Source organism: Leopardus geoffroyi, chromosome A2 (assembly GCF_018350155.1).
Source record: "Leopardus geoffroyi isolate Oge1 chromosome A2, O.geoffroyi_Oge1_pat1.0, whole genome shotgun sequence".
Classification (NCBI taxonomy): domain Eukaryota; kingdom Metazoa; phylum Chordata; class Mammalia; order Carnivora; family Felidae; genus Leopardus; species Leopardus geoffroyi.
Window position 1 is genome coordinate 824,126 of NC_059331.1, and position 21,540 is coordinate 845,665.

Here is a 21,540-nt window from a genome sequence, read left to right on the forward strand (position 1 = left end):
GCCCGTCTCTGTCCCCTTCTCACGAGGACCTCGTGTGGACGCTGGGTACCCAGGGTCACCCCCGCCTCAGGCCTTGCTAAGGTCCCCTCTATCGCGTGAGGTGACAGATCCCTGGTCCCAGAACCAGGTCTGGGGTCTTTGGAGGCCGTTATTGTCTCATTCTAAAGACCGCGATGAAGCTTTGAAAACGTAAAAAGAACGGATCGGTCCAAGATGCACCGGGTGCCACCACAGTGCGTGGGGCTGGAGATGAACTACTGAAGGAAACAGCCAGGAGCCCTCGTCCCCGCCCACAGCCCGCCCTCGATCTGCGGCAGGGAGGGTGCCTCAGCTCAAAGGCGAAGAGAAGCCCTCAGAATGCCCCTGCGGGGCCGCACCTGCCCGCCCCCGCCAGAGTCTTCTCCCTGCCCTCAGGAGGTGCCGCCACGGCCGGTTTACAGACGAGCAGGACTGGGCCTTCCATCCACACCGCGTGCCATCGCGACGTTAAACATGAGCTCCTTTCACTTGTGAAATTCTCTGTAAAATTTGGGTTCCCTGGTGAGAGGCCGTCATGCAAACGGCGCACGGATTTCCAGCTGGCCAGGAGCTCCTGGGACCCCCACCTCGCTCTGCTGGGCACGGGCGAGCCCCCTTCACACCCTGAAGGACACAGCCCGTAGCCCTCAAACACCGTGCTTGTGCTGCGTCGCAGACGGGGGGGGACATCCCCTTCTTTGGGAGGGTTTAATTGGCTCTACCCACAGGATTGTAGAAATGGTTGAGGAGGCCCAGCTTCTTTCCAGACTTCCTGTTCCCCCCAGGCCAGCCCCACCTCCCCACAAAGCCACTGGTCTAAGCCAGACCCCACCCAGCAATCCAGCTTGAGGCCAGGAAGGGGCTGAAGCCTCAGTAGCGGCCGTGGGCACGGTAGAGTCAGCTGGGTGGTGGGGCGGTGGTGGCAGCACCCACCTCCTTCCTACCGCAGGGTCTTTGCACGCTGGCTCCCTCTTCCCGGAACTCACCCTCCAGCCAGTGGTCTCTCCCATCCCCTGGTGTTCAGTGTGGTGCTCGGTTTACCCCTGCCGTTTCGCTTTTTCTCTGTGCTGTGTGCCTTGTTTTGTTCTTACGCTTCTCTGTTCATGCTTTTGCGTTAAATGAGTATTTCCTAAGGTAGCGTTTTATTTCTTTTAATGATTTTTTTTGTCATATTTTTTTAGTTATTTTCTTTGAGGCTGTTCTAGAGCTTACCATGTTTTTTTTTTTTTCTTTTTTTAAAAATTTGTTTACGTTTATTCATTTTTGAAAGATAGAGACAGAGCACACGCAGGGGAGGGGCGGAGAGAAAGGGGGACACAGAATCCAAAGCAGGCGCCAGGCTCCGAGCTGTCAGCACCAGAGCCCGATGGCGGGGCTCGAACTCCCGAACCGTGAGATCATGACCTGAGCCGAAGTCGGACGCTCAACCGACTGACCCCCCCAGGCACCCCGTTTTTGTTTTTTTTTTTTAATGTTTATTTTGAGACAGAGTGAGAGCTCATGAGTGGGGGAGGTGCAGAGAGAGGGAGAGACAGAATCCCAAGCAGGCTCTGCGCTGTCAGCACAGAGCCCGGCACAGGGCTGCAACTCCGGAATCAGGAGATCATGACCTGAGCCGAAGTCAGGAGTCGGACGCTTAACCTACTGAGCCACCCAGGCGCCAGGTTGTTTCCTTATTGTGGCAAAATGCGCATTAAGACTTGCCATTGTAACCATCTCTTAAGTGCACAGCTCAGTGACATCAAGCACACTCAACAGTGTCCTGCACCCGCCCCCACCACCCGTCTCCAGAACTTTCCATCTCCCCAGACTGAGACCCTGTCCCCATGAAACACGGACTCCCCGCCCCCTGCCCCACCCCTGGCTCCCACCGTCTACTCTCTGTCTCTGTGGACGGGACTCCTCTGGGGACCCCCTGTGAGTGGGGTCACGCGGGACGTGTCCTTCTGTGTCTGGCTTCTCTCACTGCACACAGTGTCCTGCGGGTCCGTCCACGTGGTCCTTCCTAAGGCTGGATCCTACTCCGGCGTGTGGATGGACCACATCGTGTTTATTCTTCGTCCGCGGATGCATACTTGGGCTGTAGTGGATCATGCTGCTGTGGACATGTAAATCTCCCTGCTTTCAGTTATTGGGGTGTACACCCAGAAGTGGGACAGTACTATATAGCTCTAATTCCTTGTCCCTTTTTCTCTGTCATCGTTATACACGTCACGTGCACAGACGTTACAGAAACCTAGTAGTGCATCGCTACGGTTGCTACTGTACCTGAGGCCCTCCGTTAAAGGCGGCGGGTCCCCGTCAGGGCCGCCTTCTCGGGGCACCTGTGCGGAGCCAGCGCCCCGCCCCTCCCGGCTGTCCGCCGCCCGCACTAGGACGCCAGCTCCGGCGGAGCGCTGGGCCCGAACCCACGGGGAGCACCTGCTGCTCGCAGGCGCGCGACGTTCCGAGAGAGGCGGCGATGTGTCCGAGGCCCCAGCCGCAGCGTCTCCTTAGCGAGCGCCGCCTGCGCTCGGCCCTCCCGCCAGCAGAGGGCGCGCTCATCAGCCGAGAAAGCGGAAGCGCGTCCGAGCTGTCGGGCGCGGGGCGGGGCTCATGGGCGACCTCGTGATAATCGCGCAGGCGCGGAGGGGCGGTCTTTTCCGAAGAGCTGACAAGATGGTGAGTGCCGCGGGTTGGCGCGGCTGTTCCCGACTCATCGGGCGCCATCCGCGGTCTGGCCGCGCCGTGAAGGCCGGAGTCAGGCCGCCCGGCTGCGGCAGCCATCTCTTGAGCCTCCGGGGCCGCCGCCTATCGGGGTGCGGGGCGGGCCGGGCTGGTGTCGGGATGGCGCGGGGCGGGGAAGGCCCGCGCAGGCCGACGTGTCCTGGCGGAGCCCCAGCGACCCGGGGCCGCCCGCGCTCCCCGGGGACGGGCCAGAGGCCGTGTGTCCCCGCGGGCCCCCGTGGGCGCCCGAGGGCGGCCGCGGGGGTCGGAGGCGAGTCTGCGGCCGCCCTCTGACCGGCGCCCCGGGCCCGCGCAGGCGGAAGTGGAACAGAAGAAGAAGCGTACTTTCCGCAAGTTCACCTACCGCGGCGTGGACCTGGACCAGCTGCTGGACATGTCCTAGTAAGGGGGCCGGGCGGGGCCGGGGCGCTGTTTGGACGCAGCGACGTTTGGGTCGAACCTAATTGCTGGTGTCCCCTCGTGACACTGTTTACACGCGCCGAAAACGCGGGAAGCTAGAACGGGCTGGGGTGTGGCACGTGGCCGGAAGCTCCTAGGCAGGGTGGCGGGGGTCTGGCTTGGGTGAGGGGACACGGGCTTCTCGGATTCCCCGCAGCCTTCCTGAGCGTGAGCTTGGGTCAGCGGGGCCGTGAGGGGCCGCCCCCCCCACCCCCCACCTTCCGGGGACACAGGTCGGCAGAGGCCTAGTTGGCTAGAGGTGCAGCAGTTTGCCCACGAGGTGCCGGCCACGTATCCGCCTGCCTCAGTTTCCCCATCTGCAGCTCTTGACCTTGGGGGCTTCTCCCCAGATTTGGGGCGGTGCAGGGCAGCAGCGACGTTCGCGGCTGGACCCTGGGGACTGTCGCGGCCCAGCCGCTCACGCCATCGCGCCCTGCCCCCCAGCGAGCAGCTGATGCAGCTGTACAGCGCCCGGCAGCGGCGGAGGCTGAACCGGGGTCTGCGCCGGAAGCAGCACTCGCTGCTGAAGCGCCTGCGTAAGGCCAAGAAGGAGGCCCCCCCGATGGAGAAGCCCGAGGTGGTGAAGACGCACCTGCGGGACATGATCATCCTGCCCGAGATGGTGGGCAGCATGGTGGGCGTCTACAACGGCAAGACCTTCAACCAGGTGGAAATCAAGGTACCCGCGGGGCGGGGAGGGGCGGGGCGGGCAGCGGGGGCGTGTCCGCTCACGGTGGCCTGACTCCGTGCCCTGCTCCTCCCCCCTGCAGCCCGAGATGATTGGCCACTACCTGGGCGAGTTCTCCATCACCTACAAGCCGGTGAAGCACGGCAGGCCCGGCATAGGGGCCACCCACTCGTCCCGCTTCATCCCCCTCAAGTAGCCCGCTCGGCCAATAAAGACGCAGCCTTTTCTGGTCGCGACTCTGGCTGTTCCTTCCCTTCCGTGGGGCTGGGCCTGCTCACCAGTCGGAGGCTCAGGTGGTGCGTGATTTGGGCCAGGGCTGGGCAGCAGGTGGCCCTGGTTTCCTGCTGTGGACACAGGGATGGCCCCGCCTAACAGCAGGGCCCAGCGCTCTGTGGGTAGGGGCTCCGCATGAATGACCTCGGCCCCGTGACCAGTGCAGGTTCTGCGCGGTCTTGTCTGTGCCCCCTCTGTGCCTCTGGACCCTTCAACCGAAATCGCACAGTTGCAGCCACAGGCCTTCCCTAGGCCTGCTTCAGCCCATACAGGTGGTCGCCCCTGGGTCCGGGGCAGTGTCTCCCCTGGAGCCACCATGCCCTTCAGGGCTCCTCCTCCCTTGTTGTCCGGTCCTGGGGGCGTGCGTGCCCGCAGGTGATGTCCACAGCCCGCAGGAGGCCTTGCGCAGCCTGAACGCTCCCTTCCTGCGTCTGCACACGCCAGCCCGGTGACCCTCACGTGCTGTCCGGGTCTGGGTCTCATGCGGTTTCCAGGGGCAGGGTCACGCCAGCCCCTAGGGTCTGATGAAGGGTCCCAACCCTGCTCCCCTCAAGTATTTCTGCCGAGATTTGTTCCATGATGAGGAAGCCCTACAGACCAGGGTGGGCGACTCCTCGGTAGGCACTGGCCAGGCAGTGGCCCCTTTGGCTCGCTGATGGATAGTGTGGGGGGATGGTCGAGGTGGGAACCCTGGTCAGCAGGAGAGTGTGAAGCTGGCTGCCTGCTGCATGTGTGACAGTGGTCACAATGTCTGCGCCTCTGTTGGGGCCGTGAGGGCCGGCCAGGAGGGGAAGGGAGGGAGACAGCGGAATGGAAAGGCGCTCCTGCCTCCCTGCCCTCCCCCTAGCGGCCACTGCCACCACCTCCGGGCTTCCTTCCTCTGCATTTTGATTTGCTCGCTGTTCTCTCTTGGGTTGTGGGGGGCTGTGTTTATAATCCACAGCAGAAGGCAGTACGGGGAACGGCCGGACAGCTTGCGTGACCAGATTAAACGGGTTCCCCCAGGTGGGCAGAAGGAACCAGTGTTGGGACCAGATGATCTGGAAGTACGTCTGTGGCCTGTGTGGCACCATCCCTGATAAGGCAGCCCTGTCGCCCGGGAGACGTGGGCCACAAGTGGTGGGTGTCTGGTGTGGCAGGAAGCAAGGCCACAGGAGGCTGCGTGGGCTGATGTGAGGGGCCTGGAGCTGTCAGTGGGGATGCTGATCGGGGCAAAGATCAGGGACTCGGGGGTCCTTTTGGACAGCCCCCTGAGTCTGGCCGCGCTGCAGAGAGGCCGACTCACCATGTGAAGTTGGAATATGACTGGGGTGCGTTAGATGGGACCTTAATTGAGGTGACTGGGTGCTTTGCAGTTTAAAGGCCGTGGTCAGAGCTGTTGACTGACATCTGGTCAACGCTGTCCACACTCCCTTCGTTTGGAACAGCAGAAGCCTCTGTGACCTCCGCTAGCAAACTGCCCACGAGGCCCAGCAAGAAGAGGGAGGGTTCGCTGTGTCACTCCTCAAAGAATAAAACTGTTGGGTGTCTGGGTGGCTCAGTCAATTGACTCTTGATTCCAGCTCAGGTTACGTCCCAGGGTTGTGGGATCGAGCCCCGTGTCCGGTTCCACACTGAGTGTTTAGCCTCCACTCCTCACACGTGCACATGCTCTCGAACACAAAACAAAAAAAAAACACCTTAAAATACAAGAAACTTGTTTCATGGAAGATTGGCCTCGGGGAGAAGAATGCCCAGGGCGGCTGTGCCCCTTTACTGGAACGTGGGTTGTGACCCTGAGCTTGGAAAGCCATAAAAATGGGCAGAGCATGCTTGGGTGGCTCAGTCAGTTGAGCATCGGACTCGATCTCAGGTCTGGGTCTCAGGGTTGTGAGTTCCGGTCCTGCACTGGGCATGAAGTCTGCTTAAAACACAGCTTTTAAGGCACTAGGCCTCCCTGGGGGAGCAACGTGCACGTGCAGACCGTTGTTTGAGGACGGGAGAATCCCTGGTGCAGATGGTGGTGGGTGCCAACCAGGGCTCAGGCTCATGCACCCAGTGACGGGCAGACTTCAGGCCAAAGGGCTTGCCATCTGTTCTTGTGGGTAAACCTTTGTTGGCGTTCACTCCACTAGCCCGTGCAGCCGCAGTTGGGCCTTTATAACAGATTTTGTTCTACAAAAACCAGCAGGACCCTCCCCGACAGTAATACTGCCGTCACCCCCTTTAGGGCTTTGGAACCCTCACTGGAAGCTTCCAGCTCTGCCACCGTGGGCCTGGGTGGGCTCAGGGAGGGAAGGATCAGCGATTACTGTTTTCTTTAATTGCAGTTTGAATTTCTATCAACCACTTACGTGTAATTGGGGGGCAATGCATATTAGTGTTACAAGTGAAAGCAATCGTGTCCCACTCAGACCGAAGTGCCCACCCCAGCCGTCAAGTGACACTCCAGGCCAGGATGCACTCTCCAGAGCCCAGGCTGTGGGGTAGGGGCCTTAGTCATCCGGGCTGTCTCACTACCGGGCCCCTCTAATGGCCCGAGGTTCAGGCTCTGCCTTCAGACCCCCAGTCACATCCCTGCCTTTGTTTCCTTCTGCGTCTGACGCTCTGGTTCAGTCCACTGGGTTGCAGCCCACATTCGCACCCACCTGCCATCCCCAGGACCTCAGTCACACAGGCAGCCCCCACCCTGGTGCTGGGTTCCCCTCTCCCCCCGCCCCCCCCCACCCAAGCCAACTGGGCCAGCTGCCTTCAGAGCCTGTCCCAGATCTGGCCAGGTCGCTATTTCTCACCTGTTGGTCAATTTGAAAAAAAGTATTCACCCCCTGACTTCCCTAGGCTCCAGAAAGCACCCCGAGTCCTGACTTGTTCTCACGTCCAGCCTTTTCTGCCGGACACCTACCCACTGGTTCATGCCACCTGCTTGCAGAGGCCAAGGCAGCGCCCCCTTTCTCTCGCTGCTTGTCCTTTGCTGTTCCAGGACTTAGCACAGTTCCTAAAAATGACCCTCCGCGACCCCTGCCCCCATCCCTCCCGGACTAACACAGTCCCCTCCTCCCTGGTCTCCCACTGCCACCAAAGGGCGCCGGTGAGCACCGTGTCCGGCAAGTCCCTGCTCTGCCCACCGCCCCCCAAGGCTCGCAGGGGTCGTCACATGTTCCTGGGACCCTGCACAACCCCCTCCCCCCCCCCGCCTCACACACACACACCTCCTCCCTTTGCGCTGGCTGTTACATGTACCGGGATGCTGTTACTCGGGTCTATTAAGTGTCCTTCCCAGCAGCCTTCCACGCTCCCACCTCCCTGCTGTTTTCACCGCTCACCGCGGGCCAAGTTACTGTCCTCTTGTCGGCGGCCATTCCCTCTCCTCCCAGTGTGCTAGTTTCCCACGGGCATTCTGTTGCAACGACTGTTTACTGCACAAGGCCCGGCACACAGTAGGTGCTTAACAGAGGCTGCTTGAATGACTTGGAGGGATGTCTGTCGACGTGTGGTGTGAGCCAACAAGTCCCATCACTGAGTCCGGCAAACTGGACGCGCACCGCAAATGTTTGCTGAATGACTAATGGATTGAGCGCGCAGCCGGAGCCTGGCTGCTGCGGGCCCACGATCCAGGCCGGCAGCCGATTGCGGCCACAGGGCGGCGCCTCCCTCCATCCTTGCGAGATCGCCATTCTCCTCGGGACCCCTCCCCGCTCTCCCTCGTCCCCCCTCCCCCGTCTGCTCACTCAGGTCCCCCTCCTCACACCGCCCACCCGAGTCCTCAGTCCCACGAGACGCCCTCCCCCCGCTCCTGCGAAGTCCCGCAGACCCGCTCGTCCGCTGCCTCCCGGAGGAGTCCCCGCCCGGCCCCGCGGTGCGAGCCCTCCCCGTAGTCGCTCCGCGCAGGCGCAGGGAGTCTCGGCCGAGCCTCCCCCCTACCCGAGCAGCTGAGGGCGGGGCGCAGGCTGGTCCGGGGCGGCCGCGGCTCCATGGGGCTCTTGGGGCTGCTGAGCCTGCTGCACTCAGCCTTCTTCGGGGACCAGGTAAGGCGTGGGGGGCACTCCGACACGCGCACGGGGCTGGACGGGTCTGGGGTCTCGCGCAGTCGCCGCGGAGACCGTTGCCAGGGCAACCGCTTCAGGCTGTGCTCCGGGGGGGGGAGCCCCTCCCCGGCGTCGCCGCGGATCCCCCCCCACCCCGGGTCTGCGCAAGCGCAGCCTCGGAGAAAGACCACCCCCCCCCCGACCCCTCCCCACTGCGCGGACGCAGAGAGCAGCTGGGGCGATGGGGACTGCGACGGGGGACCGTCTAGCTGAGGCTCCGTCCCGCACTGGCGGATAGGGGCTGGGCCACACCCTGCACCTCTTCGGGCCTCAGTTTCCCTTTCTGGGCTCCCAGCGCAGGGCCGACTCCGACCTTCACCGACGTTGAGGTTCACAATATGCATCCCACCGGGCCTGAGAGCTTTGCCGGCCTCCGTAATCGCTCTGAACCTCGGGGCTCTCACGTTCCCGATTTAACGGGAAACTGAGACTGGGGGCGCCGCGAGGAGCCCAAACCTTCGTCGGGGTTGGAGCCTGAGCGCGGGGCGGAGGCGCCAGCAAAGGACCAGGCCCGGTGGCCGAGGGGAGCTGTCCGCGGTGCTGACAGGACGCTCTCTTGCCCTCTCCCTGCCCGGGAAACTGAGGCCCGGAAACCTGGCAGGGGATCCACCCCGGATCCGGTTTCGGGGGCACGGCGCCACCACTCCCTCATCTCCAGTAGTATTCCCTTTTCCATCAGGGCTCTGCTCCGTCACCCAGCCCGCGCCCCATCTCTGTGGTCGCATGACAACCTGGTGCCTCTCTGCTTCCCTCTACCCCCACCCCAGCTCCGAGTTGGGCGCGGGGTGGGGGGAGGGACACCCATGGTTCTGCCCGGAGCCCCTAGCACAGTGGATGGTCAGTGGAAGAGCGCGGGCCATCAAGTGGGAAGAGACACTGAGGTCAGGCTCAGAAGACTCAAAGGCCCTCTGAGTGACCCTGTTGTGCTGGGCCAGATGCTGGCATGGGGCGGGGGGCGGGGGCAGGGGGAAGGGATGGTCTCAGGGTGAGGATGTGGATAAGCGAGCCCCACGATTCAACTCTCCCCTTGAGAGCCCAGCAGCGGTAGGGAGCGCAGAGGATCCCAGGGAGGGCGCCTGGGGAGGACCCCACCCCCACCCCCCATTAGGCCTGGGTACTGTGCCTTGAGGGGCTCCTCATTCCCCCAAGACTGGGCTTGGGGTCCTGGGGTGCCATGGGGTTTCCCGAGGCTCTGTGGTTCTCGGATTTCCAGTGATGCCTGAGTCTGACTGTGGCTCAAGAATTTAAAGGGTCAGGGATATTCGGAGATGAGGGACAGGGTGTCTCAGAGATGTGGTGCTCCAGAGGCTTGGGGACAAGGGCATCTTGTCTTGTAGTCTCAGTGCCTGGTGTCCTCAGCCTTCTGGTCCTCAGGGAGGGGGAAGCCCAAGGCTGGTGAGGCTCACAAGTGAACTGAAGCAGTGTGCTCCCTGGCTTAAGCCTCAGTGTCCTCACACATACGAGGGCAAGGCTGGCCATTAGACCACTCAGACAGGCTGAGAGGGGTCTGGGGAGCAGCCACACCTGAGACTGGGTGGGGGGATAGGACTTAGTTCTGTGCAGGCAAGGATTCTCCAACCCACCTCCCAGTCAGCAAAACAGGAAACTGAGGCCAAAGAGAGAGACGGCCAAGGTCACGGTGAAGCTGAGCCCTAGGCTCTGTCCTCTCCCTGCCCCCATTCCGGCTCTGGCCAGTCTGCTCTGCTCTCGGTGATCAGCTTGGACTGCCCCTGCTCTAAACCCCTGGTAGTGAGCTGGCGCGGCCCCGCCAGAAGCCCAGGCCCCCTGACAGGGGACTGGCCACTCAGCTCCAGGGACGGCACATGTCATTCCTTCAGCCCCCGGGAATACCTTTCCCCTCCTTGCTTCCATAGCCAACTCTTACTCATCCGGAAGAGGCCAAGCACTGGTGTCCCTTTGTGCAGCCTTCCCAGCTTCCAGAAAGAGCCCCGCTGCCCCCCACACCCCCTTCCCAGGGCCCACAGGCTGGGGACTGCTGCCTTTGGCCGTGGAGGCTCCAGGACTGCCAGGCCCCCTCTCAGGGCCCCCCCGGCAGTGCTAGTCCAGGGCGGGCACACGGGACCTCCTGCCACAGACCCAACAGAACACAACTTGGTGTGTGTGCCCTTGGCTGCCTGCCTTGCACCAGCCCTTACAAAGGCTGCACCCCCCACCCCACTTAACCGGGGGGAGGGGGAGGGGAACAAGGTTCTCGAGGCAAACGTTTGCCACGGCCCCCCCTCCCCCAGCCAGGAAAGACAGAGGCAGGCCCCCTAAACCACGTCTCCTGGCCCAGAGCCTCCTTCCTCCTTGGGGCGTGCATGTGTCGGAGGCAGTAAAGACTGGCCCCAGCTGCAAAGTTCTGGCTCTCTGGACCCACCGAGGACCTGAGACAGCTGGGACCCCAGGCTTCTTGGGCTTACCTTCTGTGAGGGTGAAATAGTGTAATGGGAGACAGAGAGACAGATTGAAAGAGACCGAGCGACATGGGGTGGACAGGGAGTCGCGGCAGACACCCCTGGAAGAGCTCTGTCAGGCGGGAGACAGAGGCGCCGGGGTCCCCAGCGCCTCTCAGCCTGCCCGCCCATCCCCCACGCCCACCCCTTCATGCTGGCCGTGACCCCGCTGGCAGGGGGTGGGGAGTGCAGTCTGGATCCCGAGCCCTGCCCCGCCCTCACCCGTCCGCACGAGGCTCGGCTGGATCCGTCGGGAGGGGCTGGCCTCCCCCTTGCCCCCCCCCCCGCCCCATTCTGATGTAACATCCGAGACCGCATGCTTTTTTTTACTCTCAAATTCTCCGGATCCAGCCGCCGGAGGTTCTTGATCGCTCTACCCCGGAACGGGTGGAGGGCACAGGGTCCTCGTCCTCGTCCTCGTCCTCGGGGCGCCCCCCCCCCCCCCCCCCGCAAGCCCTGCACACGCAGTCCCTGAACCCGCCCGGAGGCCCGACGTCCGGCTGCCGCCGCTGGTCCCCGCCCCGGGGCCGCCATTGGCTGTTGCCATGGCACCAGTCCGTCTTCCCGCGCCGCAATTGGCCGCCGCGCCCGCATCCCGCATCCCGCATCCTCCCCCGCGCGCGGTGGTCTCGCCCAGCTCCGGGAGCGGCGGCGCCGCCTGGCCAGGCCGGGACCGGGCTTTGTCCGCCCCAGAGCCCTCTGCCTGCGCCGCCGAGACCCCGGAGCCCCCGCCCCGCGGCGCCCCCGCCAGCCCGGCCCAGCCCGACATAGAGTAAGCCGGTTCCCCGGGTGGAGGGCAGGGGGCGCGTCCTCCGCCTCAGCCGGGGGCGGGGGTGGGGGGGTCGGGGGTGTCGCCATCCCCTTCTCTCTGCTTCACCTGTCAGCACACAATTCGTTTCTCCAGGGCGGAGCCAGAAAGGGAAACTGAGAACCAGGGAGGTTGGGCCCCTGCGTCGCTGCTGCCCGGCCCACGCACACACCCACCCACGGGGTTCAACACTCGGACCTCCCAGTCTGCAGGCAGGCCTGCTGTGTGCTTGGGGGGTAGTGCTCCTCCTCCTTGGACATCAGGTCCCTTCTCTGTAACGTGGGGTTTGAAGGAAGGGCCCCTTTGGGCCACATCTGCCGTCCTCCCCTGAAATTTGGCCACTCACGGCTCAACCAGGGGAACTGCCAGCTATTGGTGCCTTCCCTTCTGCAATGGAGATCTCTCGGGGAGGCTCCCAGGAGTCCCCTGACGCAGCCTGGGGATGAAGTCCAGGCAGGAGGGCTTCCTGGAGGAAGCTGCACCTTGAAGGGTGGCAGGAGTCAGGAAAGGTGCTCCAGGCAGAAAACTGCACGTGCAGAGGCCTGGGGAAGGACACTGCAGTGTGGCTGCTGGGTGTCAGCGAGGCAGGGCGCATGTGGAGGAATTGGCTCTTGTCTTGAGGGCACTGGGGAGCCATGGGCGGTACTGGCGCGAGGGAGGGATGGAATCGAATCGTGACTTTCAAGCTTCCTTTTGGCTTTCCGTGAGAGTGGACTGTGGGAGGCCAGCGAGGCTGCCCTGATGGAAAGGGTGTGGGGGCCTGGGGGAGAGGGGGCCTGGCTGGGCAAAGCTTGCGGGGCTGGTGGGAGTGTGGAGTTGGGGAGGCCAGGCTGGAATGAGGGGAGTCTGGTGGGTGGCCCTACCGCCAAGCTCAGCGCGATGAGGATACAGCAGTGACCACCAGGCGTCGGGGGAGTGAAGGTGTCCCAGGCTTAGCCTGGAACATCCAAGACGAGGGAAACCTGGTGTGTGTGTGTGGGGGGGATGGGCAGCCCTGGGTGGGGCTCCAGGAGCCGGCCTGGGTTTAGGGAGTGGGAGGGACACTCAACAGGGTCCTACACCACCTAGAGCTTCCCTGAGGCTGTGCTGGGCGTGGCAGCCGGACCCCAGCAGTCTTGCCACAGCCCCGGGCCTGAGTCCCAGCTGGGAGCTCCCCGCCCCCCCTGCCCCCAGCCTCGGGGCAGGGTCGATATTGGGGTGGGAGGCAAAGGCCCTCAGCCTTCCCTACCTGACACATTTGCTCCCACTTGACTGTCCTGTCTGCCCTCCCACGCCCGACCCTCCCACCGACCCGCAGGGCCGAGTTCTTCTCAACCCTCAGATGGGCAAAGCGAGGCCCGCAGAGGCCAGAAAGCACTGCCTGGACTTCTGAGTCCTCCCAGTGTCGGGTCCCGGTCGTGCCTTGCCGGTCACCCGGGCCTGTTTCTTCCTCTGAGCACAGCCCAGTGGCGGTCCCTGAGGCTCGGGACTGTGGCCAGCGAGCCAGATGATGGGTCAGGCATACAGCAGGTCCTCCCAAAGGGTCAGGATGGCCCAAGCCCATCACCCCACGCTTATTCCAGGCCCAGCGAGCCCTTGGTGGTCCCAGGGTGGGTGGGGTGGGGAGGGTTCTGGGGGCAGGAGCAGAGGGCGGACAGTGAGTGACGGGGCACGTGAATGAGTGCATGTGGCCAGGCTGGGGGGCGGAGAGCAAGTGTCTCCCTGTGGGCTGGGGAGGGCGGGCGGATCTGGGGAGGGGCTCCGGGGAGGAGGTGGGGAGGAGGTGGAGGAGACCACGGCCTGCCACTGGTGCGCCTCAGACAAAGGCGGAGGGAGGGGGCGCGGGCCGATGGGAAGGGAACAAAGAGGGAAGGGGGGGTGGGGAGGAGGTGGGACAGCTCCGGGGAGGGCCAAGCCCAGAGAGGAGGAGCTGCCAGCCAGCTGGACCGAGGAGGCTGGGCCAGAGTGAGGACAGCCACACACAAAGAAGCGGGTGGCAGTGGGAGAGCCCGGGGGCTGGCGCAGGGCTGCCGAGAGGGGAGCCGGGCCAGGCAGGTGGCTGCTGGGCTCCAGCTGTTGGTGGAGGGGGTGTGGGGGTGGCGGGGGGTGACCGTGGTGGGCTTGGGTCTGCCGGCCCGGCTGCCCAGCTCCGGGCGCCCCACCATCACCTGGCCCTGGCTCTCTGAGCCGTGTTCTTGGCCTCCACAGCAGTTCTAGCGTCCTGGGCTGGGCCCGCTGGCGGTCTGCCCACCAAACCTCGGGGCAGCTGCGTTGCTGTGGGAGAGGGCCTCGGATGTCCGTGTGTCTGTCTAGCTGCCCGCCTGTGTGTCTGGGAGCCCGGCAGTGAGGGTGGACATGTACTCGTGTCTGCTGGCCACCTGGGCGTTGGGGCTGCGTGTCTCCACGTCCATCCCGGGGCTCTGCCCCTCTGCCTCCCGTTGGCCCTGCCCGTGCCTGTCCTCCGGGACGCCAGAGTTCTGCCTGCAGCGGTCCACACCTGGCGCTCCCGCTGGGATTCATCCCCAAGATCAGATGGGAGAGCTGGGGCTTAGATCAGGGCACCCTCCCTAGACCCCTGGGTGAACCCGCTGACCTGTGGCCCCAGGCGCTGCAGGAGCTGAAGATGACGAGCTCCGTGGCGCCCTACGAGCAGCTGGTGCGGCAGGTGGAGGCCTTGAAGGCCGAGAACAGTCACCTGAGGCAGGAGCTGCGAGACAACTCGAGCCACCTGTCCAAGCTAGAGACGGAGACGTCCGGCATGAAGGTGAGGGTGGGGCTGGGCAGAGGCCTCGGGCTGCCCTTACGGGACAGACGCCGGGGTGCTGGACCCAGAGACCCACAGGCCAGCCCGGGGCAGCAGGCTCACGCTGCCGGACACCCTCTCCCGCCCCCACCTTAGGAGGTCCTGAAGCACTTACAAGGCAAGCTGGAGCAGGAGGCCGGAGTGCTGGTGTCCTTGGGGCAGACGGAGGTGCTGGAACAGCTGAAAGGTGAGGGGCCCACGGGGGGGCAATCCCCAGCTTGCCCCCAGAGGTTGCTGGGAGGAGGGGCGGGAAGGGGCACTGACCTTGCCTTCTCCCTCCGCGCCCATGCAGCCCTGCAGATGGACATCACCAGCCTGTACAACCTCAAGTTCCAGCCCCCAGCCCTAGGTCCTGAGCCCACTGGCCGGACCCCCGAAGGAAGTCCAGTACACGGCTCCGGGCCTTCTAAGGACAGCTTTGGGGAGCTGAGCCGGGCGACCATCCGGCTGCTGGAGGAACTGGACCGGGAGAGGTGAGATGGCAGGTGGCGGGACCTGGCCGCTGGAAGCTGTCACGTAGCTCCGCCCCCAGCCGGCTCCGCCCCAGCACCTCTGCCCGCTGATTGGCCCACCGGCACGTGTTCCACCCACCTCCTGAGTCGGCCTTGCCCACGCCCACTCCACGTGGCTCCAGTGGACCTCAGCTGGAGGACGAAGAGGAAGGGGGAGTCCCCGGCACAGGGCAAGGCTCCTGGGAGATGTCCCCACGGGTCCCCAGCATGCAGGCTTCGCGAGGGACAGGGCTGTGTCCATTGCCAGGGTCAGGACTGGAGCCAGAAGGGCTCAAGGCAGCCTTTGTGCAGAGAGGGCTGTGGCCCAAGAAACCTGGGCCGGGGGCCAGCAGAGGAAAGCAGGGTCTGGGCGCCCAGCTCGGCTCGGCCGGGTTGTGTGGGGTCGGATGCGGCAGTGCAAGAGCGGCTTGGAGTTGAGGCCATGCTGTGCTGTAGGACCTCAGGCCAGTCTCCTCACCCCTCCCAGCCCCAGGCTTCCGCTCTGTAGTTCTATGTAACAAAATTATTTAAAGTCAATAAATTTTTATTTGAAGAAAAAAGAAAAAGACCCTGAGCCTGAACGTGGAGCTCTGTAAAACGGGAATGGCAGCATCGCCCCGCACAGGGTTAACAGGGAGCCTGTTGCGCCCGGAGCAACCTGAGCCTGACTTGGTCTTTGTAGGCTAGAGGGAGATGAGCAAGCGTGGGAGAGGTGTTAGCACAGCCCCCTTGGGGTCTTTCTCTGGGGACCACAACTCATAAAGTTGAATTGATTTTCTGCACCCCACCCCAGTCCCGGGAGCGCCAAGGGCGAGACTTTGCCACGCCGTTCAACTTGGCACACGGCGCCCAACAAGTGATCACACAAATCAAAATAAACAACGCATGCAGGACGGCTCCCGCCCTGCGAGCCTGCGCCCACCGACTGCCCGCCCCCTCCCCAGGTGCTTCCTGTTGAACGAGATCGAGAAGGAGGAGAAGGAGAAGCTCTGGTATTACTCACAGCTGCAGGGCCTGTCCAAGCGCCTGGACGAGCTCCCGCACGTGGAGACGGTGAGCGCGCGGGGGACGGCGCGGGGGGAAGGGGCTCGGGCCCGGGCGCCCCCTCACCGCGGCCCGCCCGCCCCTCCCAGCAGTTCTCGATGCAGATGGACCTGATCCGGCAGCAGCTGGAGTTCGAGGCCCAGCACATCCGCTCGCTGATGGAAGAACGCTTCGGCACCTCGGACGAGATGGTGCAGCGCGCGCAGGTGAGGCGGCGGGCGGGGCGGGGCGCTGGAGGCTCTTCCGGGGAAGAGCGCGTCACTGGGCGGAGCGCAGGGACTGCTGTGGGAGGGGTCTGGATCGGGAGGCGGAGCCAGGGGTAGAGCCCTTTGTGGGTGGGGCCAGAGGGAGCGAAGGGCGGAGCCGGGCTCCGAAGGCAGGGAGGGTCCGAGAACTGTGGGGGTTAGGGGACGGTCAGTGGGCGGAACCGAGTATGAGCCAGCCCTGGGCCGCGGTCCGTGGGCCGGACGAGATGAGGGAGTGGGCGGGTCCGGAAGGGTGGGGCGGGGTCAAGCAAGAGAGTGGGTGGAGCCAGCGCCTGGGTGGGGCCGGGTTGTGGGCGGAGTGAGATACTGCAGCGACGGTGTTTAGGGTGGGCGGGACCATACAGAGGAATGGGGGTGGGGCCAGGGTGGGGCAGAAGCAGAATGCCGATGGAGAAGTGGGTGGGGTCATACAGGAGTGGGCGGAGTCAGTCCCGGGGGCGGGGTCAGCCCCAGCGCGCATCTTTCTCTTGGCTCAGAGCATCTTTCTCTTGGCTCAGATCCGCGCTTCTCGCTTGGAGCAAATCGATCAGGAGCTGCTGTCCGCACAGGACCGGGTGCAACAGACAGAGCCCCAGGTACTGGGAGGGGTGGCGCCAGGGTCCTGGGGTGGTGACGGGTCTAGGCAGTGAAGAGACCGCTAGGGCTCTGCCGGGTCCAGGAATGGGCCTGCAGCCCCCACCCACATCGTCACGGGGGTGTGGCCGGCATTAGCAGCCTGGGCGCTTTGTGGGGTGCTCCCCAACAGAGCCCCCAGATCTGGCGTTCTCCGCACAGGCCCTGCTGGCGGTGAAGTCGGTGCCGGTGGACGAGGATCCAGAGACTGAAGTCCCCACACACCCTGAGGACGGTGTCCCTCAGCCCGGCAACAGCAAGGTGAGGGGGCGTCCAGGTTTGTGGGGGAGGAGGCCGGTGGGTTGAGGCAAGGGGTGCAGATGGCCAGCTGGGTTGAGGTGCATGGTGACCTGGGTCCTGCCTCTCTGTCCGATGTGGGGGGCCTTCCCTCCGCCGTCTCCATAAAGCGGCCCCAGGTGTGGAAGGGCCACCCTGGGGTGGGGTGTGTGCTGACGCTGGCAGGGCCAGAACGTGGGTGGGGACAGCTGTCCTGTGTGTTGGGACGGCACCCTAGACTTAGAGGTAGGAGGTCACCCACGGGAGTACCCCGTGAGGACGACAGTCAACTTGGCCCTCCTCAACCGGGGGCGCCCCAGTGCCCTCCCCAGGTGTGTGCCACTGCCCACAGGAAGATGCAGGGTGAGGGTGTCGGGGGTGAGCAAGTGACGGTCCTGGGCTGGGGTCACAAGACGCTCACTGTGTCTGGGCGGCCCACCGAGGGTTCAGGGACTGGCTGGGGCCAGGTGAGCCGGGCGTGGTTCACCGCCCCCCTTGACCCCCGTCCGCTGCCCCTTGTAGGTGGAGGTGGTCTTCTGGCTGCTGTCCATGCTGGCAACGCGTGACCAGGAGGACACGGCGCGCACCCTGCTGGCCATGTCCAGCTCGCCGGAGAGCTGCGTGGCCATGCGCCGCTCGGGGTGCCTGCCGCTGCTGCTGCAGATCCTGCACGGCACCGAGGCCGGCGCTGGGGGTCGCGACGGAAGCCCCGGGGCGACGGGCGCCAAGGACGCACGCATGCGCGCCAACGCGGCGCTGCACAACATCGTCTTCTCGCAACCTGACCAGGGCCTGGCGCGCAAGGAGATGCGCGTCCTGCACGTGCTGGAGCAGATCCGGGCCTATTGTGAGACCTGCTGGGACTGGCTGCAGGCCAGGGACGGCGCCGAGGGAGGCGGCGCCAGCGGCGGTGAGCCAGCGACGGGGGCCGCCGCCGGGCCCCTGCTCGGTGGCCTGCGCCGGCGAGGCTTGTGGGAACGTTGTCTTGGCGGATGGGCACAGGGGTGGCCCCCGACACCTGATGACACGGGGTGGGTGCTCAGGCAACCGCCGCCGAATGCAGGGATAGGTCGTGGGTCCCCAGAGACCAGAGTGAGGTTCCCGGTGTTTGCAGCTGATTGCAGTTACCTTATGACAGAAGCCGCAGGCGTCACCTCCCCTCCCTTGGCCGTCCCGGCTGAGGTGGCACCCCCTGCGTGGGTTGGCGGGAGGTGTGGGAAGGAGCCCCACCGCTCTGCGAGCCAGGCGTGCAGCCCTTTGAAAAGGCCTGGGGTCTCCGCAGGGATGCAGAAGGCATGGCGGGGCGGGCACCCACCGGCAGTGGGAGGGCGCTGACCTGGTCCCCTGGCCCACAGCTCCCGTCCCCATCGAGCCCCAGATCTGCCAGGCCACCTGTGCCGTGATGAAGCTGTCTTTTGACGAGGAATACCGCCGAGCCATGAACGAGCTGGGTGAGTGCCCCCTCGCCTCCCGCAGGAGGGCCCCGATGCCTCTGTGTTTCGTGGAGGGGCTGGGGACGGGGTGGGGGGGTGGGGGGGGTGGGGGGCTCGACCTTGTGAAGTTTCAGGTTGGGGGGCGTTACGAGTATCCTCTTTTTCCATATAAAAGTCATCAAAACACGGAAAAAAGAAATAGCAAAGGCCAAACATCACATCCATATGCTGAGTTTGGCTGTAAGGGTTACAAAACACACTGCTTCTCACCCAGCCGGTGGTCAGAGCGCCCCAAGGTTGGGTCAGGTCCCGTGCGGTTTGGCTGCGTGGAGGGGGGGGGCTCACGGCCCTGGTGAGGGGGGCACATGGTGAGGGGCTTTGGCACCAGCGGCTTCTTTAGGAGTGTGCACACCTTTGGGGCACCCCTGCGCCCCGTGGCCGGATTTACAAAGTAAGACACACAGAAATAGGAAGGCAGGCGGGCAGCAAGCAACCCGCGGGACCCCCGACCCGGAAACGGCCTGTGTCCAACAGTAAGTCCTGTTGTGTAAGTCCTCGTGTCGTCCGGGGAAAGTGGAGGAGGTGGTAAGGTCTCTTCTCTACACGACGCACCTGCACACATGTGCCCGGAATGCAGTGTAGACAGGAGAACGGAGTGGCCCTGGGCTACACTTCCCCCAGCCAACGCCAGGCAGGAAAAGGAGGATTTCAGTTTTCATTGTCTCCTTCTGACCGTGAACGTTTGTACTATGAACAGGCGGAACTTCATATAAAACTGGTTCTCAGAGTGTGGCCCACAGGGACCCCTGGGGGTTCCCGAGATCCTTCTCAGAGGGCCACAAGGTCGCAATTGTTTTTGCCTTTGCCACCCCCGTTTTTTCTTGTGCGTGCGTGTGTTCAGTGGGGTTTCCAGAGGCTCCTACTCTGAGGACCACTGGGCTGTACCTTCTTGGGTTTAAAAGGCTTCTTCTTTTTATTTTTTAATAAAAAAAATGTTTTAAAGTGTTTATTTTTGAGAGAGAGACAGAGACAGAGCGAGACAGAGACAGAGTGAGCAGGGGAGGGGCAGAGAGAGGGAGACACAGAATCCGAAGCAGGCCCCAGGCTCTGAGCTGTCAGCACAGAGCCTGACACAGGGCTCGAACCCACAAACCGTGAGATCATGACCTGAGCCAAAATCGGACCCTTAACCGACTGAGCTCCCCAGGCTCCCCAAACGCTTCATTTTTATTTCTAGCATGGAACAGCTTTCACCCACAAGAACAGAATCTCTCTGGGGGTCCTCAGAAAAGTTCAGAGGATGCAGGGGTCTGAGGCCAAAACACTTGCGTGCCGCTGTTGTCCGCCGAGGCCCCCTAGCAGGGGGGTCCCCCACTCCCAGCACAAGCACCCCACCCACGGCCGAGTTCGCAGTCCTTTCTCCCTCCTCCTGTTTGCTTCTGTCCTGCGGGTTTCCAGCAGCGTAGAATTCCACGTTATGGAGCATTGAAGGCCTGAGAAGTGTCCCCTGTAATAACTTACAATTACACATCACAAATTTTTTAGGGGCGTCAGGCCAGCTCCATTGGAAAGGCGCATGACTCTTCATCTCAGGGTTGTGAGTTCGAGCCCCACATCGGGTGTGGAGCCTACTTAAGAAAGTTAAATTGTGGTAACATACACACAACCTGAAATTCACCATCGTAACCGTCTCTAAGCGCACAGCTCGGCGGCGTCAGGCACTCATGCTGTCCTGCACCCGCCCCCACCACCCGTCTCCAGAACTTTCCATCTCCCCGGACCGAGACTCTGTCCCATGAAACACTGACTCCCCACCCCTGGCTCCCACCGTCTACTCTCTCTGTCTCTGTGGACGGGACTCCTCTGGGGACCCCCTGTGCGTGGGGTCACAGGACGTGTCGTCCTGTGTCTGCCTTCTGTCACACAAGTAAACTCGGGCAGAATGTCTCCAAGGTGTGCCCACAAGGTGTGGCGGCAGGTGGCAGGGCTCCCGGTCACGGTTGAGCACCGCTGCCCCAGTGGCGGGACACACTGTGGTCTCGGGTTGGTCCCCTGGCGGACACCCGGGTTGTTGTGACCGTGGCGCCGGAGCACGTGGCCTGTTGACGTCGGGGTGTTCAGGTGCACGCGGGCCGCTGACGTCCCCAGAGGGTGCCCGGCCGGCCTGCCCCGGGCCCGGGGATGAGCACGTTGCCTCCCACACGTTTGCTGCGTGAAGAGGGAGAAGCTTCTTGAGTCTGTGCCGCGACTGCCCCTTCTCTGCCTGCCGCCGTCTCTCCCGGGCCGGTCTTCCCAGGGCCGTCCGCCCGTCCCTACGCTGGGCACGCTGGCCCCCCGCCGGTGGCTCCTGGGCTCGAGCCGTGCAGACCCTGCCCTCAGTGGCTCCTGCTCTAATGGTCCTGAGGGAATTCTCACGTGGGGTGCTGGAGGGCGTCCTTGCGAAAGCGGCTCCGTGACTCCGGCGCTGGGAGTACAGGCAGGAGTCTGGGCAGATAGGGAAGAGCGTTCGGGCCGAGGGAACAGCTGTGCGAAGGCTCGGTACTGGGGCAGAACCCTCGGAGCCGGCTGCACAGGTAGACCTGCCGAGGGCGGAGGTGGGGCGGGAAGTGGCCGAGGGCGTCCGGGCAGGGGGCGCTCCCTTGCCGAGGCCAGGGGGGCAGAAGGCAGGTGGGCTGTGGGGGCCGGGGGCGGGGCTCACCACCTGTCCGGGCCGCACCGTGCCCCTTCCGCACCCCTGCAGGTGGGCTGCAGGCCGTGGCAGAGTTACTGCAAGTTGACTACGAGATGCACAGAATGACCCGGGACCCGCTGAACCTCGCCCTCCGTCGATACGCCGGCATGACCCTCACCAACCTCACCTTTGGAGACGTCGCCAACAAGGTGTCTGGGGCCGGCCGGAGGGCGGGCAGGGTCAGGGCGCTCCAGGCCCGGGCCTGCCTCGACCTCATGCCAGCCTTGAAACGGTCCTGAGGGGGGAGACAGTTGTCCCCGAATTCCAGGCGGAGGCCCAGAAGGCTGGTGTCCGAACGTGGCCAGCGGGGCCGCCACGCTCGGGGCTGGGGGAGGCTGGGTGGCGTCGGCGCCGCCCTGAGCCTCTTTCCTCCTTGGAGCCGCTGGGTGAGGAGGGGCGGGGCTCGGGCCCTTGCACACAGTAGGTCTACCTC

At 64.0% G+C, this 21,540-nt stretch overlaps 2 protein-coding genes and 1 long non-coding RNA gene across 6 annotated transcripts in view; 2 read left to right on the forward strand and 1 right to left on the reverse strand.

The window, feature by feature from the left end:
• Nucleotides 1-21,540, forward strand: part of APC2 (APC regulator of WNT signaling pathway 2) — a 32,846-nt gene that overhangs the window by 1,034 nt on the left and 10,272 nt on the right. The window contains exons 2-12 of one of the 4 annotated variants that reach the window (XM_045491231.1): nucleotides 11,361-11,436; nucleotides 14,057-14,215; nucleotides 14,351-14,441; nucleotides 14,547-14,727; nucleotides 15,690-15,798; nucleotides 15,879-15,995; nucleotides 16,553-16,630; nucleotides 16,830-16,928; nucleotides 17,466-17,853; nucleotides 18,299-18,394; nucleotides 21,117-21,256. In XM_045491231.1, the coding sequence (XP_045347187.1) occupies nucleotides 14,075-14,215; nucleotides 14,351-14,441; nucleotides 14,547-14,727; nucleotides 15,690-15,798; nucleotides 15,879-15,995; nucleotides 16,553-16,630; nucleotides 16,830-16,928; nucleotides 17,466-17,853; nucleotides 18,299-18,394; nucleotides 21,117-21,256 (1,440 nt within the window). In that variant the 5' untranslated portion in view covers nucleotides 11,361-11,436; nucleotides 14,057-14,074. Of the gene's footprint in view, nucleotides 1-8,020; nucleotides 8,149-11,360; nucleotides 11,437-13,319; nucleotides 13,507-14,056; nucleotides 14,216-14,350; nucleotides 14,442-14,546; nucleotides 14,728-15,689; nucleotides 15,799-15,878; nucleotides 15,996-16,552; nucleotides 16,631-16,829; nucleotides 16,929-17,465; nucleotides 17,854-18,298; nucleotides 18,395-21,116; nucleotides 21,257-21,540 lie in introns of those variants that run through there. The other 3 variants (XM_045491230.1, XM_045491228.1, XM_045491229.1) reach the window with 3 other exon arrangements.
• On the forward strand, nucleotides 2,586-4,102 carry RPS15 (ribosomal protein S15). The gene is made up of 4 exons (XM_045491259.1): nucleotides 2,586-2,679; nucleotides 3,041-3,126; nucleotides 3,628-3,862; nucleotides 3,954-4,102. The coding sequence occupies exons 1-4, from the start codon at nucleotides 2,614-2,616 to the stop codon at nucleotides 4,065-4,067; spliced, it is 501 nt and encodes a 166-aa protein (XP_045347215.1). The 5' UTR covers nucleotides 2,586-2,613; the 3' UTR covers nucleotides 4,068-4,102.
• Nucleotides 19,586-21,031, reverse strand: LOC123605015. Its single transcript, XR_006715547.1, has 2 exons — nucleotides 20,693-21,031; nucleotides 19,586-20,584 (listed from the first exon to the last, which is right to left on the reverse strand). It is a non-coding gene; the product is annotated as an uncharacterized LOC123605015 (long non-coding RNA).